Raw genomic sequence first — 19,995 nt, forward strand, 5'->3', positions numbered from 1 at the left:
TATCTGATCAGATTTATTTTGTCTGGGACAAAGCCCTAGTAAAAACACACTACGTATTTACTGTTGTAAAACAAGAATTTGAATAAAAGGAACCTAATTTCATAAAATTGAGTGTAGTAGAACATAAAGATTCAAATGTTGAATTAGCTATAAATAGTTTGAATTGTTAGGAGGCAATCACTTCTGACCATTGACCAGAGATGACGTATATAAGATGTGACCTTTGACCTAGCAATGATGTACATGACATGTGATTATACACAGTGTCTTGTTACTCTCTATGTATTGTCTGTGTATATCATGACATCAACCATTTGTCACTTACATCCAAATTCAGTTTTAGAAATATTTTATCATGAAATTAAATCGCACAAAAATTCTTATTCAATATTGTCCCAAAATTTTGAGTAAAAATTGAATAATTTATAGACATAGTAAATTCCCATACCTCCCAATGTCTCATATAATATTGTTATCACTCACAGTCCAATTTAGCTACAGATAATAGCAAGAATGGTGTCATGCTGGTGATACAAACTTAGCTATTCGTTACATACAACTTGTATTACTGCTAGGAATTGTGCCTTCTCTGATATGCTTCTCTTACTTTTAGTGAGGATTTTATCAATATTATATCAGATATCTGAATTCTATTCACAGGTGGGATTCAAGTTTTTAACATTTTTGAAGAGATAGTTAGGAATTAGAGAATACCTTTTATTATTTATAATAATAATAATAATGTTGGGTTCTTATATAGCGTTTTGTCACGCCGTGCTCAAAGTGCTTTACAATTATTACCCCAGGCTCGGATCAGAATAACACAACGGCCCTTTAGTCTTCCTCAACTCCCTGGGGAGCATACAATCCATTGCAGCCATTTCAGCACATTATGATTAAAGCCTTCACATTGCAACCTACATCCTACCAGGTCCCCAATTATACAGCCGGGTTGACTGAGGCACAGTCGTGGTTCAAATCTTGCCCAAGGACTTTAGCCACTCAGAAACAAACAACAGGCAGCGACAGGGCTTGAACCTGCAACCAGTAGATTCCAAGCCGGTCAGGCTAACCATTCACCCATCATGACTCCACTCCATTTATACATGTACTGCGTGGGCATATAACTATTGGCATTGGTATTTGCACTCTACTGGAAACATTTCATAGTTTCATAATTACCAATTTATTTTTTTATTTTTTGCATATATCAATTAAATTAATCTGAATTTTGACACTATTTTGCATTGACTTAATAATTTTACTGTCTTTTACAATCTCAGGCATACATTGGTGATCATCTATCAGAAAAGACAACAGTTAGGTTACATGACGAAATGTGTGCTGTTATGAAAGGTACAGAAAAACACTCCATCGTTACCATGGATATGTTTCTAGTTGTCATGGCACTCCTACTGAAAGGAACACCAGAAGAGCAAAGTCACATCATCCATCACCTAGCAACAGAAAACAAGGATAGTGTGACATCACATGAAATGTATCAGGTATGTTGCTATAAGACTCCTTAGGTTAGTATATTATCAGACTTTTGACACCAGACCCCTTAGTGTGTTGCCTGAGCAATCTTACATCCAGTCAAGAATTTATAACAATTCTACATGTGATATGGTGATCAGTATTGACAAAACACTGTTTGTATTTAGCCAAATGATAAATCTGACATTCCCTTGTAATTTGATATTTGATAGGGAAAACATTTTTAACAATAAAAAAAATTCAGAAGTTGGCCAAAATGTTTACACAGTGGTAAATTTAAAATGTACAGACTGATGTCCGTATTTTCTTTGTTTTGAGTCAAATTTATCAGACTATAATTCTTATTAGAACCCTTACATCAACTATTTAGTTTCATAGTGTACAGATCTTTTCAGGATTAAAGTGCGTGTATTTGTTGTCATAAAAATATTGGATGTGTTGACAAAGTGAAATTTTGATATGTTTGAAATATTGATATGAAAATAATAAACTGTATTGAAATAAATGATTTTAGTCACAAAGCAATGTAGTAAACTAGTAAGACTGAATATAGACTTTATTTTGTTTCTTTTCCTTTCTTGATAATGAACATAGAATTCACTCTTATGTTTTGTTTGTTAGTTATTCTTTCCACTTATGTTTGTTAGTTTGTTAGTGATATCATCCACTCAATAGAAGATGCCATGCAACCTGCTATTGAAGCAAAGAATTGGCAGCTAGCAACCACAACAGTGGCCAATAACAGATTTGCACAGTATTTACTACGAGATTTACTTTGGAAAGGTAAGCAGTATTGGCTAAGTATTGTTATTGTAGTGGTTGATGGGTGAATGAAATAATGGTGAAATTTTAGTAATAGTGGTTTTAATAGCCTACACATAGACTCGAAGGACTAGTACTACCATGGTATTTGCAATCCTAACTAATATTTTTCATTTTAAATTTTGCTGTCCTTCTTTGTCTGTGGTGATAGCTGTGTCCCACTAGTCTAGAATGGCATTCTTGTATAGACCATTATTGGTTGAATACATAATAAGACATATTTAAATTGTGCCATCAGCTCACATGCTGAATCCACAATTAGGTGTCGTCATGGAAATGAAACCTTACTCTAATTTTGTACGTCGTATTCTATAGTGATGTGTTGATTGATTGAAATAGTGATGGTTTGATTGATTAAGTGAATGAGATGGGAAGGTATTGTCTTTCAATACATCTTACAAAATACTGTCAATTTGCATGATACATATTTTATTTTTATATAATTCTCTTGACCAGTGAAAAAGGATAAAGCAGAAATGGAAGGTATGATGTCATCTAAACAATGATACTCGTTGTCATGCCAACTGCTTCATAATTGCCATCATTTCTGTCTGTCATGTTATATTAGCATACACATTGCATGCATTGTTCATTAGTTGTTATATTTAGCATTTAGTGTTCATATTTACTTTTAATGTAGTGTTTTCCCTTCAGTAGTAGACAGCGTCTGGCTAAAATCAACAAATATCATTTTTCATTACTCAGATTTACATGATTTGTTATTCATCAATTCGAATAAAAATTAAAGTTACGGTAATTCTTTAAAAGCTTTTATGATTTGCGTGATGATATTTTGTAAACATGATGAAAGTTTATAGTCAAAGTCATTAGATTTAATTCAATTCAAGTTAAAGTTTGATGAGACCATCAAGTTTCCTTTTATATTTTTTAAAATTAGATTTACTTTAATTTATTCAAAATCCAAATTAATATTATTTGTAGTGGACAATCAAACAAAATGATTTTTGTCAGAAATGTGGAGACTGCAAGGATAAATGTAAAATGAAAGTGTCATCACATTATATGTTGTGTTGTAAGCAGTGATTGGTTCATTGGTTATTTTACATTTCAATGCTGCAAGGATAGATGTAAAATGAAAGTGTCATCACATTATATGTTGTGTTGTAAGCAGTGATTGGTTCATTGGTTATTTTACATTTCAATGCTGCAAGGATAGATGTAAAATGAAAGTGTCATCACATTATATGTTGTGTTGTAAGCAGTGATTGGTTCATTGGTTATTTTACATTTCAATGCTGCAAGGATAGATGTAAAATGAAAGTGTCATCACATTATATGTTGTGTTGTAAGCAGTGATTGGTTCATTGGTTATTTTACATTTCAATGCTGCAAGGATAGATGTAAAATGAAAGTGTCATCACATTATATGTTGTGTTGTAAGCAGTGATTGGTTCATTGGTTATTTTACATTTCAATGCTGCAAGGATAGATGTAAAATGAAAGTGTCATCACATTATATGTTGTGTTGTAAGCAGTGATTGGTTCATTGGTTATTTTACATTTCAATGAATTTATCATCATTCTATGCATTGTTAGTCTGTAAGGTATGCTATGACAGGGTGCCGGTGAGAGTGGAACGGCACGACATATCTTACAGTCTAATTCATTGTTTAGGTGTGTTTGCTATTGGTTTGTATTTTATTAGACTTTCATTTGGTATGCATATATCATGAGGGAAGTAAAGAAATTAATGTCAAATTTCAGCATCGTCAATAATATACAACATTAAATTGTTTCATAGAGGAATTCTTACTATTTACTTCCTGTAGAACTATAATAGAGCTAAGCTTAATGTGCAACACAATCTCTTCCAGCTTTTAAAGTAATTCCATATTACATTGATTATTATTTCGAAATATTTGTTTTTCTTCAATTGAGGAAATTGTCATGAGTGTTTTCTGGTTGAGTGAAGAGTTATAAATATAGTTTTCCTGCACGAGTTTACAGTTTTGTAATTCAAGAAAAACTGGGGAAATAATGTTTAATAATTCTGAATGTTTTGACTACTTTTGATTAGAGCAGAACTAATGTGATAGACAGATATTACCATGATGTAGAATGACCAGGGTGTACATGTCATATTTCTATTTGAACACATACTACAGTATGTCAAACCATGCAGCAAGACTTGTAATTCAAAATTGCTATAATCTTTCTTCAGAAAGATGAGTTTCGTAATACTTGTCATCATTGTCTCCTGATCACACACACACAAGTCATGCTCTATACGTATATATGACTCATACAAGTACCTTTTGTTACAGTAAACAATGCGTGGGCATGAATTAGACACAAGTATGATGACATGTATTGACAACAGACGTTCATTTCTTTCTCTACGTTTTGAAAGGCCCATTGTTCTCTTTAGATTTCGACTGTAACAAGCTCAAAAAGCCAATGTAGCCTTACTTTATCAGAATATTGTGGCATTTCCAAAAGTTGTGAAAATTCCATGGACATTGTCTGATGTGACTTTTATTGAGGTGTCTGCTTCTATAAGGAATTTTATGGTACTCAGCTTTGGTATGGTAAAATAGCTATTGTAGAGGTCATGCAATAGATAGTAAAAAAATAGGTGTTAAAAAAGTTGCAAATTGTCAATTTTGATATCTGTGTTTTCAATAATTCTATTCATTATACATTTAGTGTAGAGTTGATATGGTATATAATAATGTATTGTAATTAAAAGTATATTACATGCTGTCTTGTACAATTATTGTACAAGGTGGGGAGTACTTCTATGATGTTTATGTGCTGGTAGTTATGGAAACCCAACACTACCCAGCTGTCAGCTGTAAAACTCTTATCAGTTGTGTTTTAGGTTGCCAATTCCAACTACCAAAGGTGGGTTATTATCTGAAATCGTAATATAAAATCCAGTTCTCCACAAAGAATTGATAGCATATATGTCTATGGACCCAATCATGTCATTTTAGCAAAACAATAAAATGAAAACTAGAAATTAACATAACAATATTATATTCATATGCAAATTATATGATTTGCATATGAATACATCCTCAGAAGAATACTGAAAGCAACATAATCATAAAATATGACATTTAATCTCATCCTGGTAGTAAAGTGTAGTATTGTTGAGAAATGAGCATCACTAGAGTACATTGTTTTTTCCTTGTAACATCCTTTGTATATTTATTTATTTCTCAGCTGAAGCTGCAAGCTTTGATTTACCAGATGCCTCGTATAATGATGAAGATATAGAGAAGTGGTTAAGTTCTAAGCCTCACTTTTCAAGGGTACTCACTGATGTATTCAGATATGCTTTCAAGTTTCAACAAGATCAGGTAGTTGACTTGAGTTGGTATTTTGCTTTCTTAACAGTAGGATAGTGGAGCGGAAAAGACAGATTTTGTTAGAGTAGTGACAAAGTGACAGACACACAGAAATAGGGAGTGAGAGGGAGAGACAGACAAACAAACAGACAGACACACAGAAATAGGGAGTGAGAGGGAGAGACAGACAAACAGACAGACAGACACAGAAATAGGGAGTGAGAGGGAGAGACAGACAAACAAACAGACAGACACACAGAAATAGGGAGTGAGAGGGAGAGACAGACAGACCATAGACAGACAGACAGACAGACAGACAGATGGGGAGAGGAACAGAGACAATGGGAGGGTGCAAGAAAGACACAGATGTGCTAAAGAATGAGAACTTTCAGTTTTGAGCTTAAGATTGTCAAAATATAGGTTGAAAGTGCAAACAAGTGATTGAATTGAACTGAATTAAACTTTTCCTTTTTGTTAGCATTTTTATAACTAAAAAATAAACTATATCTACTTTCAGAGTGATGAAGGGGCATCAGGAGCTTCCCTGGATTCGACTGCAATGTACCAACAAGCAGCACACTTTCCTTCATGTCAGGAAGTGAAATTTATCTGGAGTAAACTAAACAGTATTCTGGACATTCCATCTGTCTTGTTTCTCAACCATCATTTACCACAAAAACTGCAAACTGAATGGAGATTGTCATTTTCAACTCGATTACATGGAGAAAGTTATGCTACCTTCCTACAACACATCACAGTAAAAGGACCAACTATAATCATTGTACGTGATGATGATGGACATGTATTTGGTGGCTTTGCCTCAGAAAGTTGGCAAACACACCCTAACTTTTATGGTAAGTCTTTGAAATGTAGGGAGTGTTTTGTACACTGGCAAATTCTTTATTTATTACGAATTTTGCTGAAAATAGTACACAACTGAGGGACATATTGGACCCAACCTTCCAAGTGCTAAAAATTTTAAAATTTGCATTTGGATGATTTGATAACAACCATTACATGTTTATTCTACAATATTCATATCTCTAATGTGACTGTCTTGTGTATTTTGCCTGGATTTCATATCCAGAACACAATTATTGTCATTTGTGAATTATTTACCTTGCAGGGAATCCAAGCTGTTTCCTGTTCAGTTTGTCTCCGTATATGGAAGTCTTTGAATCGTCTGGAAGGAATGATAATTTTATGTATTTGAACCAGAAACAACAAACTTTACCCAATGGACTGGTTAGTTTTATTGTGTGCTCATATTCCATAGGATTTACAGAATGATATATTATGCATTTCAACTTTAACTTTGAATAAAAACACAAGAAGCGTCAGATCACCTCATTTCATTTCTTGCTCAGGCTATCATAGTTATAGAGTATGTATTATATTGGTAATGATCATGTGACATGTTTGGCAGAATATGATGGTCAAATTTTGTACAGACTTTAAATTTCATAACCTTTGAGATGTGGTTTACATTTTAAGAGACTCAGTAGCTTGAGTATGCTAGATGTGACAAGATATGATGATTTTAAGAAAATTGGAAAAATTTTCACATTTTGTCACAAAAATGAAATGTTGAAATAATAGAGTATATTTTCTGTTGACAGGGAATGGGTGGTCAGTTTAATTACTGTGGTCTGTGGTTAGATGCTAATTTTGGTGATGGTCACAGCAAAGCTGAACCAAGATGTACAACATATGACAGTCCACAACTCTCTAAACAAGCTAATTTTAAAGTTGATGTACTTGAAGTATGGTCAGTTGGTCCACCTCCTACTAAATCTGAGGTAATCAACAGTTACATCAATGTCAGAAATTTAGCATCTCATTTGAATATTTGTTGGTGTATTTATTATTCAACATACGTATGTATGTACTAGTTTGTCAAAATGTCTTTCAATGGAAATATGGAACATTCTACACTGGTGTGTGTGTGTGCGTGTATGTATGTATGTATGTATGTATGTATGTATGTATGTATGTATGTATGTATGTATGTATGTATGTGTGTATGTGTGTATGTATGTATGTATGTATGTATGTATGTATGTGCATGTATGGATTACACGTGTGGGTGTGTGTGCATGCATGCAATACATAGTGTGTATATATTTACATATGTACCAGTACATATATGTTTGTACAATGTATAGTCAGTCAATCATAATAAAGATTAATTGTGCCAGGAATATTAGATAAACTTATTATATTCTTTTCTATTCTGTCCAAGGATGATGAGGAACCTAGACCTAGTATTCTAGATGCAGACCCTGAAGCTAAGGCCATACTAGAATTGATTGGTAAAGAGAGAAAGAGTGAAGGATTACGTGAACAAGATCCAACAGCTGATATACCCGATGTCAAAGATCTACCACCAATCTAAAATCAGTGATCAAAACTTGTCAAATTTATCAACTCAATGCTGCTGCATAAAATGACAATGTTGCTGTGATCCAATTTGCAGTCTTCCATGCTATTTTCATGTCACTTTGTTTGATTTATTACCCAATGATAACAATTTATTCTCAAAGAGTACAAGTTAGTAGTGAGAATTCATAATACACACAGCGAGGTGATAAAACCGATATCACTTTACAGGTCAATATTACACATAAATTCAACATTTTATAAATGAATATATATGTTTTGTGTCTTTTTACAAGAGACAGACATTAACCAAAGATACTCTGTGCTGCCATACCTGTCAATACGGTGCTCTCAGTTGTCATAGCTGTATTGAATAGTTGTCTGTAGAGTACAACAGTATAGCCAAGATTCATGTCAAAGGTCAGCATATCAGTTGACCTATGACCTCACATCTGTCTTCTAGACAGGTATCTTTCAATTAGCAGTACACAGATAGCTTTAGTAGTACTAGTATTGGTTAAAAAGTACATGGAATGTTTTGTCTCAGTACTATTGTAATTGGATTTAATATAGAAGTTTTATAAATAAGTATGAACTGCTCAATGCAACCCTTACAAGTCATCACTATGGAGAAATATGCATCAGCTGTCTGTGTGAAACCAATCTAAGTTTTCTTAACATTGCCTTGTAGATGACACAACTCCCTGCTTTGTATGCATTCCATTTCTTTTGAGTCTTTCAAGTCATGCAAAAATTTTGACTGATAAATCTAGTGCAATCAGAGACATTGTTTTGGAGAACGACTCCACGGTCTATGGTGTAATGATATGATTTCATAAGAATGATATATACTTTAATATTTGGAAATGTTGAAATTAATTTTTACAGATTTATGGAATGTTCGTCTATTTTCTGGATTCTTGACAAGATTATGGTATTATTTGAATCTTATACTATATTGGAGTGTGTGTTCAGTTGAATTGATGTGTACTACATGGAAAGAATGATCTGTTAAAATTGATTGTATTACAATGTATTTGGATTTTCCTCCACTGGAAGAGTGTGTTCAGTTGTAGTGATGTGTACCGGTATATATGGAGAGAATGACCTGTAGATTTCCCAAAGACAACAAAAGATACTTTCATCCCATCCCATCACAAAATTGTTTTATCATGAACTGAAATATATCTCTCTTCAAACCTTGCTCCTAATTATTCATTGATTTACAAATTATGAGAACATTTCACAAATATGAAAATGATGGTTGTAATGTTCCTAGAGAGATAGTTTAGTATAAAAAAATTCTAGCACCTAAGAGTCAAGTTACCTGTATGTCAACAGGAATCCCTGGGATTTTCAGAATGGTTAGTTTGTTTGCTTTACTACCAGGATATGTATAGGTATATCAAAACATTGTCGGTGAGTGAAAAATGCCACTCGTAGAGTCATACTTATTTTCACTTAGAGTTTTGATATACCTGTTTTATATCTGTTGTATTTGTCTTATATTTGTATGTCTGTCTGTGTTTTAACTTTTCCTGTTTTTGTTGTCTTTTAGAGGGTCCTGGGGAAGACTAGCTTTTAGCTAACCAGGTTATCTGTAGGATTTTTGAAAGTTTAAATAACTATCTCCTTGGCAGTATAGTAAACTGATGTAGTTGGTGCAGCCTTGTATACACTACTCCCATAGCAGTATTAAAGCAAATTAAAAGTTTGACATAGATTGTCATGTGGAATATTTAGGTGAACTGTTATTTATGGATAACATTATCCTGCATTAGTACATGTACTGTGTTTTACACGTTTCAAGACAATTTTCATGCAAGGACATATGCGATAAGTACTTTAAGTTATTTTGCTAACAGTAGAGAATCAAACTTTACAATCAACAGTTGCCATTTACAAATAACATTTACCCTGGTACTATAAATATACAAAACTTACAGTGATTTCAACGTAATATTTGTACAGCCTCAATCAAAGCCACCTGGTTATGCAAATTTTCATCACATATCACTTTCAAAACTGTCAAAATCTATGCACTGCAATATTTTGTTTATACAGTGCATGATGTAAGGCTATAAATAGTATGTCGACAAGAATTCAGTATTTTTGCTCAGGTTGGGAACCTTTCTAATAGATTAGGTAACTCTTTTAACATTTGGATAGAGTCCGGGCCATATCTTGTACATGTATCACCATGTTGGTGGGAAATTTTAAGTACTTGGAGACTCTGGTAGATTTTACCCCTACCCACCCACCCCCCACCCCCTAATGCCCTTAACAAAACACTGAAAAATTGCATATTACTTTATAATTGATACATTTTACATATATGAATACAAATGTAGCCTTACGTTATGCATTATATTTATTTTTGTCATGTTTTACTAGAGTATAAATGTATACAGTGTGGTGAATGGTATCACTTCTTATTTTTAGATGCTAGCATTGATGACATGGCATATGGGACTTATAGCGATGTCCAAGCCATAATGTATACAGTTTGGTGAATGGTATCACTTCTTATTTGTTGATGCTAGCATTGATGACATGGCATATGTGACTAGCGATGTCCAAGCCATAATGTTTTTTGTAAATTGATGTGTTGTTGCAATAAAAACACAACTTGCACTGTTTGTCTTCTATTCTCATTTATTCATTTATTGGGTATGTACATTTATTGTCCAATTTTCACTGCAAGAATTCATGTCAAAGAAGTAGAAGTATTACTAGACTGAAAGAAACATCATTGTGGACACTTAAGAATGATAAAGAGTGTCATCCATAAGAAGGACTTTTCCAGTTTACAGTCTTACAAGACATTATACAGAAATGTCTTTCTTCTTGATTGTGTTAACTAGCTACTGAAAGTTGAAATGCATAGTAAGAGAAAAATATAATTTGTACACAGAACAGGAGAAATTTAATGTATTCATAAGTCATGCAACACTGAAGTAGGTAGACTGGTTTTAAACTTGTACATTGTTCACAGTACTATCATTTCTTCTTACAAATACTCAGAGTGAGTTCTGGATAAAAACCTTTAACGATCTGTCAACTAGACTGTCCATGGCCCTGGATCTCCAACTGTGCTAGCTCTCATCTACTGTGAGAGTAAGTTCCATGGCCATGGATCTCCAACTCTGCTAGTTCTCATCTACTGTGAGAGTAAGTTCCATGGCCCTGGATCTCCAACTGTGTTAGCTCTCATCTACTGTGAGAGTAAGTTCCATGGCCCTGGACCTCCAACTCTGCTAGCTCTCATCTACTGTGAGAGTAAATTCCATGGCCCTGGATCTCCAACTGTGCTAGCTCTCATCTACTGTGAGAGTAAGTTCCATGGCACTGGATCTCCAACTGTGCTAGCTCTCACCTACTGTGAGAGTAAGTTCCATGGCCCTGAATCTCCAACTGTGCTAGCTCTCATCTACTGTGAGAGTAAGTTCCATGGCCCTGGATCTCCAACTGTGCTAGCTCTCACCTACTAGTAAGTTCCATGGCCCTGGATCTCCAACTGTGCTAGTTCTCATCTACTGTGAGAGTAAGTTCCATGGCTCTGGATCTCCAAATGTGCTAGTTCTCATCTACTGTGAGAGTAAGTTCCATGGCCCTGGATCTCCAAATGTGCTAACTCTCATCTACTGTGAGAGTAAGTTCCATGGCCTCGGATCTCCAACTGTGCTAGCTCTCATCTACTGTGAGAGTAAGTTCCATGGCCCTGGATCTTCAAAAGTGCTAGCTCTCATCTACTGTGAGAGTAAGTTACATGGCCCTGGATCTCCAACTGTGCTAGCTCTCATCTACTGTGAGAGTAAGTTCCATGGCCCTGGATCTTCAACTGTGCTAGCTCTCATCTACTGTGAGAGTAAGTTCCATGGCCCTGGATCTTCAACTGTGCTAGCTCTCATCTACTGTGAGAGTAAGTTCCATGGCCCTGGATCTTCAACTGTGCTAGCTCTCATCTACTGTGAGAGTAAGTTCCATGGCCCTGGATCTTCAACTGTGCTAGCTCTCATCTACTGTGAGAGTAAGTTCCATGGCCCTGGATCTCCAACTGTGCTAGCTCTCATCTACTGTGAGAGTAAGTTCCATGGCCCTGGATCTCCAACTGTGCTAGCTCTCATCTACTGTGAGAGTAAGTTCCATGGCCCTGGATCTCCAACTGTGCTAGCTCTCACCTACTGTGAGAGTAAGTTCCATGGCCCTGGATCTCCAACTGTGCTAGCTCTCATCTACTGTGAGAGTATTTAAAGTGTGGTCACAAATCAACATATGCTAGCTAAAGGTTTTCTAATGGTTTTTATCTTGAACTTGACATTTACAACACGCAAAGTTCTTTGACATTAATTTCATATACAATGTACTACAGTCAATTTACAAAGTAATACCTTTAGTCCAATCAATGAAATACTGAAGACAAGTCGTACAGACAATAATTTTGCTACCTGACAGACTTGTTACAGATTAAAATAAATGTTCAGTACTTCACAAAAAAAGTGCAGAGATAAAGTTACAAGAAACATGAAAATAACTAGTCTGCTTTTCATTGAACTTATACTTGTTTCAGACCACAATTTCTGTATAAAAACTTATAAATAGTATAGAATTTACCAATATTTTCATTGAATCATAAAAACATAACATGTAAAATTCTTGTACACTGATTTCATATACATGATGTACTGCAGTCGATTACAAATCCACATTTGGATTCCCATGTATGGACTTTAAAACACAAACCCTGTTGATAAGGGTATGGTGAATCTTTTACACTCATACCTCAGGTTGAAGTCAGTGGCAGTTTGGTGTCTATATACATGTAAGTATATCCTTATATCATACATACAAACTTTTCTGTCTAATGAGGTCAACTGAAAACCTGATCTGAATTTGTTTTGTATGTGTAATGTGTATCATACAATCCATATGTATGGATAATATATATATATGTATGTGTATGTGTGTGTGTGTTCATGTGTATGTGTGTTCATGTATGTACGTACGTACGTACGTACGTACGTACGTATGCATGTGTGTATGTATGTATGTATGTATGTATGTATGTGTGTATGTATGTATGTATGTATGTATGTATGTATGTATGTATGTATGTATGTATGTATGTATGTATGTATTGTATGCATGCATGCATGCATGTATGTATGTATGTGTGTATATACACACACACACACACACACACACACACACACACACACACACGTCATACATACATGTATATGTGTGCATGTGTGTCCAAAACATTTATCATCATGGCTGTAAAACCATTGCTGTTCTACCAGAGCTAGGAATTGTGAGTATTAGGATGCCTATGTGTAAACAGAGCTAAGTTTATCTGAAATTTCTAAAATGACATTGCAATATACCAGTATACCCAATTCAACAACAGTTTATACATGAATGAAGATAGTTAGTTATCGCATATATGACATTACATCAATATTTTCCTACAAAATAGAATGTTTGCATGTTGGCAACAAAAATGAATTGTTAGGAAATGTGGAAGCCATTTACTCATTGCCATTGGTCTTGCCATGCTATTAAATTTCAAAAGTATTTATCTCTCTCTTTGTTGGGATGATGAAACATTTTGATTTATATATACATGTATAACTATAACATGTTATTTACATTGGGTAGGCCATACTATAAACTTGGTATATCTCTATAGTTTGTATGACACCTTACAAACACTGACACAAAAACTCTGTTGTAAATATCAAATAAAATGTTATTACCAAAAACATGTACATGTTTAGTTTCTTCATATTGCACTTCAATAGTTTACTATTCAAATTTAAAATAATAAAAATTGTCAAATATTTTTTTACTGCAAACCTATACTGTCAAACTCATGTGACGCTGTGTAGTAATGTGTTTTGAAAGTTTTGTCTTTATTTACTATTTACTATCGTTATGGTATTATTTAGAGGGAGTGTCAATGTGGGAAATAACACTACCTTTGAAATCACTCATTCTTGTAAAGTACTTTTAATTATTTCCTACATTGGTATCTTCCTTATATCATCACATATACTTGTTAGAGTCAGCTTATTATGGGATGGCTTTTGTATTATTCGTAATATTCCTATCTTTGTTAAAATGCCCAAATAAATCACTTATCGAAATGAATTTCTGTACCATGATGGAGGGTACCAAGACAAACTATAATTCTTGATTTGTGTGCAGGATCACAACTCTACCTGACATGTCTGTCTTATTTCCTGACAATTATCTCTGTATTCTTGTTGAACTGTGCCAATAACAGTTCAACTCTTGCTTGCTGTTCATAACAATCTCACCCATACATGTACAAGTATTGGAGATGTTAAGTACAGTCCAAGTATAAATAGCGCCCTCAGTGTCCAAGGTCCTCACATTTTAACATAAACCCCCAGCATATTCATCTTCTTCTTCATCTTCTACCTGGACGCCATCTGTTAATCCACTTGGCTGATCTACTGGGCTCTTCTTTCTTCCTCCCCCTGGTACACGTATACTCTTAGCTAATTTAGCATACTGTAGATGGAAAACAAAGTATGACAAACCAGTTACTTATTTGCAACATAAAGTGTAATTTAAAAAAATACAAATTCTTCATTCTTTGCATAAAAACAATTCTCACCAGTTTCTTGTAAATATAAAGAAAATTAATAAATTAATGAATTGCTAGAATATAGATTTATTGTGAAAAAAAACCATCAGTAATTTGTATCTTAGTTTAAAAGGGGAAAGCAACGCCAGGAAATACAGGCATATTCATAAACTTTGGGTTCTGGAGAGTCATCGAGTTGACATTGTGTAAATTTCAGAGGAACACCAAGTTGAATTTATGCCTCAGTTCAACATTTTGTTGTTGGCCCATTGCCTAATGGGAGTCAGCATAAATACATATATGTTAGGTGAACAATGGATATTCAGTGTTTTCAGTGATGATAGATAATAAGCACTTAGGAGTCATGAATCAGTTTATAAAAATGTCTTTATTTCCTGAAGTAGTGTTCCTCTTTAAGCTAATCACAAATAAAAGTACCAATTCCATCTGAAAATGAATAATTTGTCAGTTTTCTTTGTGATAGGAAGTAGATGTGTATATTACTCCATACTTTTTTTCCCATCACTGTTGTATAATATTATGAGGATGTGCACACTGAAGGCACACAGGCCAACAAATTTTTTTTTTTTTTTTGGTTTCATTCTACTAATGACAAAATAGCTCCATATCTTGATGTGTACTCAATACCTCATAGCAACTAACATTTCCATTGTCATGGAAACAGATGAAGCTTCACTAGGTTACAATGTAAGCATCATAAGCTGTAGTTTCAATTAAAAATAACTGTTCTTGTTTGTTTTTTAAATTAACCGTTGTGAAAAAAACCCAATGTTTTGCACCTTTTCCTGTTAGAAATTAAGAGTTTGAATGCAAGTAACTTTTACAAGAAAGGTGAAGGAAATATTTCAATGAAATCATCTACAGGTGTACTGTGGCATAGTGGGTGTGGTAGCATATGTATATAGCAAACACTCTTGAAAATGTCATAAATATGTTTGTTTTACAAATAATGACTTCATGAAATTAAAAGATTTTTTTATAAAGAAGTAACTTTTAAAGTATTGTGGAGGACTCTCTCACAATCCTTGGAGCTTTGCAAATTGCTAAAATGATTGTTGTATATGTACTGATATCTACCACATAATTGTACTTGAATATCCATATACTGTGCGTCCTCATCGACTACATAGGGCTAACCATTTGTTGATGTGTTACTGCGATGCTCCATGTTATCACAAAGCCCAGAGTGGTTGCAGTAACACATTAACGAATGGTTAGCCCTTTCTAGTTGATGAGGGCGTGCACAGTACAAGGGTATTCAAATAGATATTAGTAGATATTGGTACCGGTACATACAAAACAGCCCTTTCTGCTAGAGACACTCCCAAGATTGTAAAGAATCTAGAAGGAAATATGTTATTGTTCACAGTCATCTCTGTATTGTGGCATAGTGTATGTCAAAGCACCTGTCCACAGGGAGTTTTCTTTAGTGAGCCCTCTTCAATGTACAATGAACACTTTTGTTTTCTGGGCACAGTATTAAAACTAGCACAGTCATACTGACCACGTAATTAGACACTTGTATGATGCTATATATATGTATGATATTGATTTCAATGTTTAGTGTACAGCTTGCCAACTTAGAATATGATATTATACTGTAATGAGATCTTGTGGCATTATTACAGCATGTACCTCAACATAACATAAAAGATATGGTGTGATCTAAAACAGACTGCTAAAGTAGCCTGGAGTACCTACCATTTACAGAACAATACATCGTAAATCAATATACCATTTACCAACAACAAAGTAATGTTATACACAATCATCAACTCTTCCTCCACATGTCCTGCAATACCCTTTCCTCAACAAGTAGGCCAATTTTTTCAGGTTACCCAGGTGGGTGTAACACAGCCACAGCTTATATGATTGATGCTGTCAATCAGAGTTTCCATATAAGGAAAAAGGGGTGTGTCATTTACCACGATCTGAGTGGCAACCATGTGCATTTCAAGTTATAAAACAAGGGAGAGAATTCTCATGTTAGATTCTTGTTATTGTTTGTTTGTTTGTTTGTGTTTGTTCTGCTTACTCCAATTCAGTTCATGACAGTGTGAACGATTAAAGTGACATCTCCTTGGCTCAGTATTGAGATTCAATTCACAACTTATCCATACACGTCTAGATAACTTCTTCACCAGATTTTCACTTTACTGAATCAATGCAAATAATACATTGAATGAGAACTATTAAAAAGCATAAAAGATGACAAGGAAGGTGAGAATATCAATCCATGAAGAAAAGAAACAGACTTTTTGATGTTGTGGGGGTTGGCAGGACAAGAGAGACATTTTTTTTGATATTGCGGGGGTGGCAGGACAGGAGAGACAAACAATTTGATATTGTGGGGGTGGTAGGACAGGAGAGGCAAACTATTTGATATTGTGTGGGTGGCAGGACAGGAGAGACAAACTATTTGATATTGTGGGGGTTGGCAGGACAGGAGAGACAAACTAGTTGATGTTATGGGTGGTGTCAATGATGACTCACTGTATGAAATGACAAAGCATGTTTCCTGCCTTACAATGAAATGTCCCATTGCTATAATGTTGAATAGCTGTCAAATCCTATGAGATTTGTGCATGGCGTGGGTATCTGACAGAACAGATAGCATTCCCTATCTGTATGTCCATAGCTTACAACCTTCACTAGGTTAATCTTTACAATGTCCTCTTAACACAAGCTTTGCCAACAGTCCAACAGTTTAGTGTCCAAACCTAAAACTTTTGACTACTTTTGGATGTACCAGGGGGTAGTAACAACTCAATGCAAGGGGATACTGGGAAGTCAAATTGCTTCAATCAGTAAAAGGTTTCACTCAGTGATCTCATCTCCTGATGTTGATTCATTAATATTCACTATCTAGCTTATCAGGGTAGCACTTTCAACCTGGTAGTGAGTGTTGAAAGTGTCCACGGTAGCTGATAATATCAGCATGTCCATATGTAGAAGTTCACATCATATTACATGTAAATTAATTACACAGTTTGTTACCTAATGAACTACTGTATTCACTGGAGTTGTATATGTACATGACTTCATTTGCATAATTGAAACACCTAAATAAATATTATTTGGTGATGTGGCAAAGAGAAACTAGTTGAAATAGCTAGCAGGGAAAGCTAGATAGCATACAAGTATAGCAGAGTCACTGATCCTGCATAAAGACAGGCTAGTTGGTACTGATCCTGTGTAAAGACAGGCTAGTCTGTATTGATCCTGTATATGTGTAAAGACAGGCTAGTCTGTATTGATCCTGTATATGTGTATAGACAGGCTAGTCTGTATTGATCCTGTATATGTGTATAGACAGGCTAGTCGGTATTGATCCTGTATATGTGTATAGACAGGCTAGTCGGTATTGATCCTGTGTATGTGTATAGACAGGCTAGTCGGTATTGATCCTGTATATGTGTATAGACAGGCTAGTCGGTATTGATCCTGTGTATAGACAGGCTAGTCGGTATTGATCCTGTGTACGTGTATACGTATAGACAGGCTAGTCTGTATTGATCCTGTATATGTGTAAAGACAGGCTAGTCTGTATTGATCCTGTATATGTGTATAGACAGGCTAGTCGGTATTGATCCTGTGTATGTGTATAGACAGGCTAGTCGGTATTGATCCTGTATATGTGTATAGACAGGCTAGTCGGTATTGATCCTGTATATGTGTATAGACAGGCTAGTCGGTGTTGATCCTGTGTATGTGTATAGACAGGCTAGTCTGTATTGATCCTGTATATGTGTAAAGACAGGCTAGTCGGTATTGATCCTGTATATGTGTATAGACAGGCTAGTCGGTATTGATCCTGTATATGTGTATAGACAGGCTAGTCGGTATTGATCCTGTGTATGTGCATAGACAGGCTAGTCGGTATTGATCCTGTGTACGTGCATAGACAGGCTAGTCGGTATTGATCCTGTGTATGTGTATAGACAGGCTAGTCGGTGTTGATCCTGTGTATAGACAGGCTAGTCGGTATTGATCCTGTGCATAGACAGGCTAGTCGGTATTGATCCTGTGTATAGACAGGCTAGTCTGTATTGATCCTGTATACATGTATAGACAGGCTAGTTGGTACTGATCCTGTGTATAGACAGGCTAGTCTGTATTGATCCTGTGTATAGACAGGCTAGTCTGTATTGATCCTGTGTATGTGTATAGACAGGCTAGTCGGTATTGATCCTGTGTATGTGTATAGACAGGCTAGTCGGTATTGATCCTGTGTACGTGTATAGACAGGCTAGTCAGTATTGATCCTGTGTATAGACAGGCTAGTTGGTATTGATCCTGTGTATGTGTATAGACAGGCTAGTCGGTATTGATCCTGTGTATAGACAGGCTAGTCTGTATTGATCCTGTGTATAGACAGGCTAGTCTGTATTGATCCTGTGTACGTGTATAGACAGGCTAGTCGGTATTGATCCTGTGTATGTGTATAGACAGGCTAGTCGGTATTGATCCTGTGTATAGACAGGCTAGTTGGTATTGATCCTGTGTATGTGTATAGACAGGCTAGTCTGTATTGATCCTGTGTATAGACAGGCTAGTCGGTGTTGATCCTGTGTATAGACAGGCTAGTCGGTGTTGATCCTGTGTATAGACAGGCTAGTTGGTATTGAAAGTAATAGAAACTAGTTGAAAGTCGATATGTACTCATATCTATTTGGAATGGTGAGTTTGCACTGTGTGGCAGATTTACACTATCTTATCTAAGATGACAAAGTTACAAAGAGTGTCTACTTTTGTGAATGATACCATGCACTCTAACATCACTCAGTCATACCTTTTATCATCCAGGGTGGTCATCCAATCATAACTTATCAACATTGGCTCTAGTCTGTAAGATACAGACATTCATGCCACGCTATCAGCCAGTTAAGAAGTATATCTTTACAGTCTACATTGGCTCTTGCTTTCAAGAATTTAAAAAATGCACCAACTACATAGACGTGGTTGAAGAGAGTACATCTCTGTACCCAGTAAAGACAACACTGTACCCAGTAAAGACAGCACTGTACCCAGTAGCCCTAGAATGACGAAAATCTGATGTCCTCTAACACTTTTGTTCAGCCTGGCCAACACTACTGAACTTCTTTTACCTATTCCTGACAAAGGTCCTTTGTGCAAGGCTGAAATGTAGAAATAAAAGGTTTTAAATTCAACCTCATTGGGAGCACGTTCTTGTCATTTCATATTGAACTCCTACCTATCTCCTCAAGTTCTAGTCTCCTCACAAGGTGTGAATTCTCTGTAGCTGGACTGATCTTTGTTTATTCAACAAACTCATACTCTAAAAGTGTCATCAAAATTTACCTTCCCCTCCTCTCATCACACACA

General features: G+C 35.3%; 2 protein-coding genes across 2 annotated transcripts in view; one reads left to right on the forward strand and one right to left on the reverse strand.

Annotated features, from left to right (window-relative positions):
- Nucleotides 1–8,920, forward strand: part of LOC144437573 (MTOR-associated protein MEAK7-like) — a 10,157-nt gene extending 1,237 nt beyond the window's left edge. The window contains exons 2-8 of the mRNA XM_078126535.1: nt 1,284–1,505; nt 2,145–2,280; nt 5,509–5,645; nt 6,151–6,487; nt 6,760–6,878; nt 7,253–7,432; nt 7,876–8,920. Coding sequence (XP_077982661.1) covers nt 1,284–1,505; nt 2,145–2,280; nt 5,509–5,645; nt 6,151–6,487; nt 6,760–6,878; nt 7,253–7,432; nt 7,876–8,028 — 1,284 coding nt within the window. The 3' untranslated portion in view covers nt 8,029–8,920. The remainder of the gene's footprint in view (nt 1–1,283; nt 1,506–2,144; nt 2,281–5,508; nt 5,646–6,150; nt 6,488–6,759; nt 6,879–7,252; nt 7,433–7,875) is intronic.
- A 4,425-nt stretch (nt 8,921–13,345) lies between these two features.
- The window catches only part of LOC144437851 (gamma-soluble NSF attachment protein-like), a 39,926-nt gene continuing 33,276 nt past the window's right edge, over nt 13,346–19,995 (reverse strand). Inside the window, exon 10 of the mRNA XM_078126880.1 lies at nt 13,346–14,552. Coding sequence (XP_077983006.1) covers nt 14,415–14,552 — 138 coding nt within the window. The 3' untranslated portion in view covers nt 13,346–14,414. The remainder of the gene's footprint in view (nt 14,553–19,995) is intronic.

The sequence above is a fragment of the Glandiceps talaboti genome, chromosome 7, assembly GCF_964340395.1.
Source record: "Glandiceps talaboti chromosome 7, keGlaTala1.1, whole genome shotgun sequence".
In the NCBI taxonomy this organism is placed as follows: domain Eukaryota; kingdom Metazoa; phylum Hemichordata; class Enteropneusta; family Spengelidae; genus Glandiceps; species Glandiceps talaboti.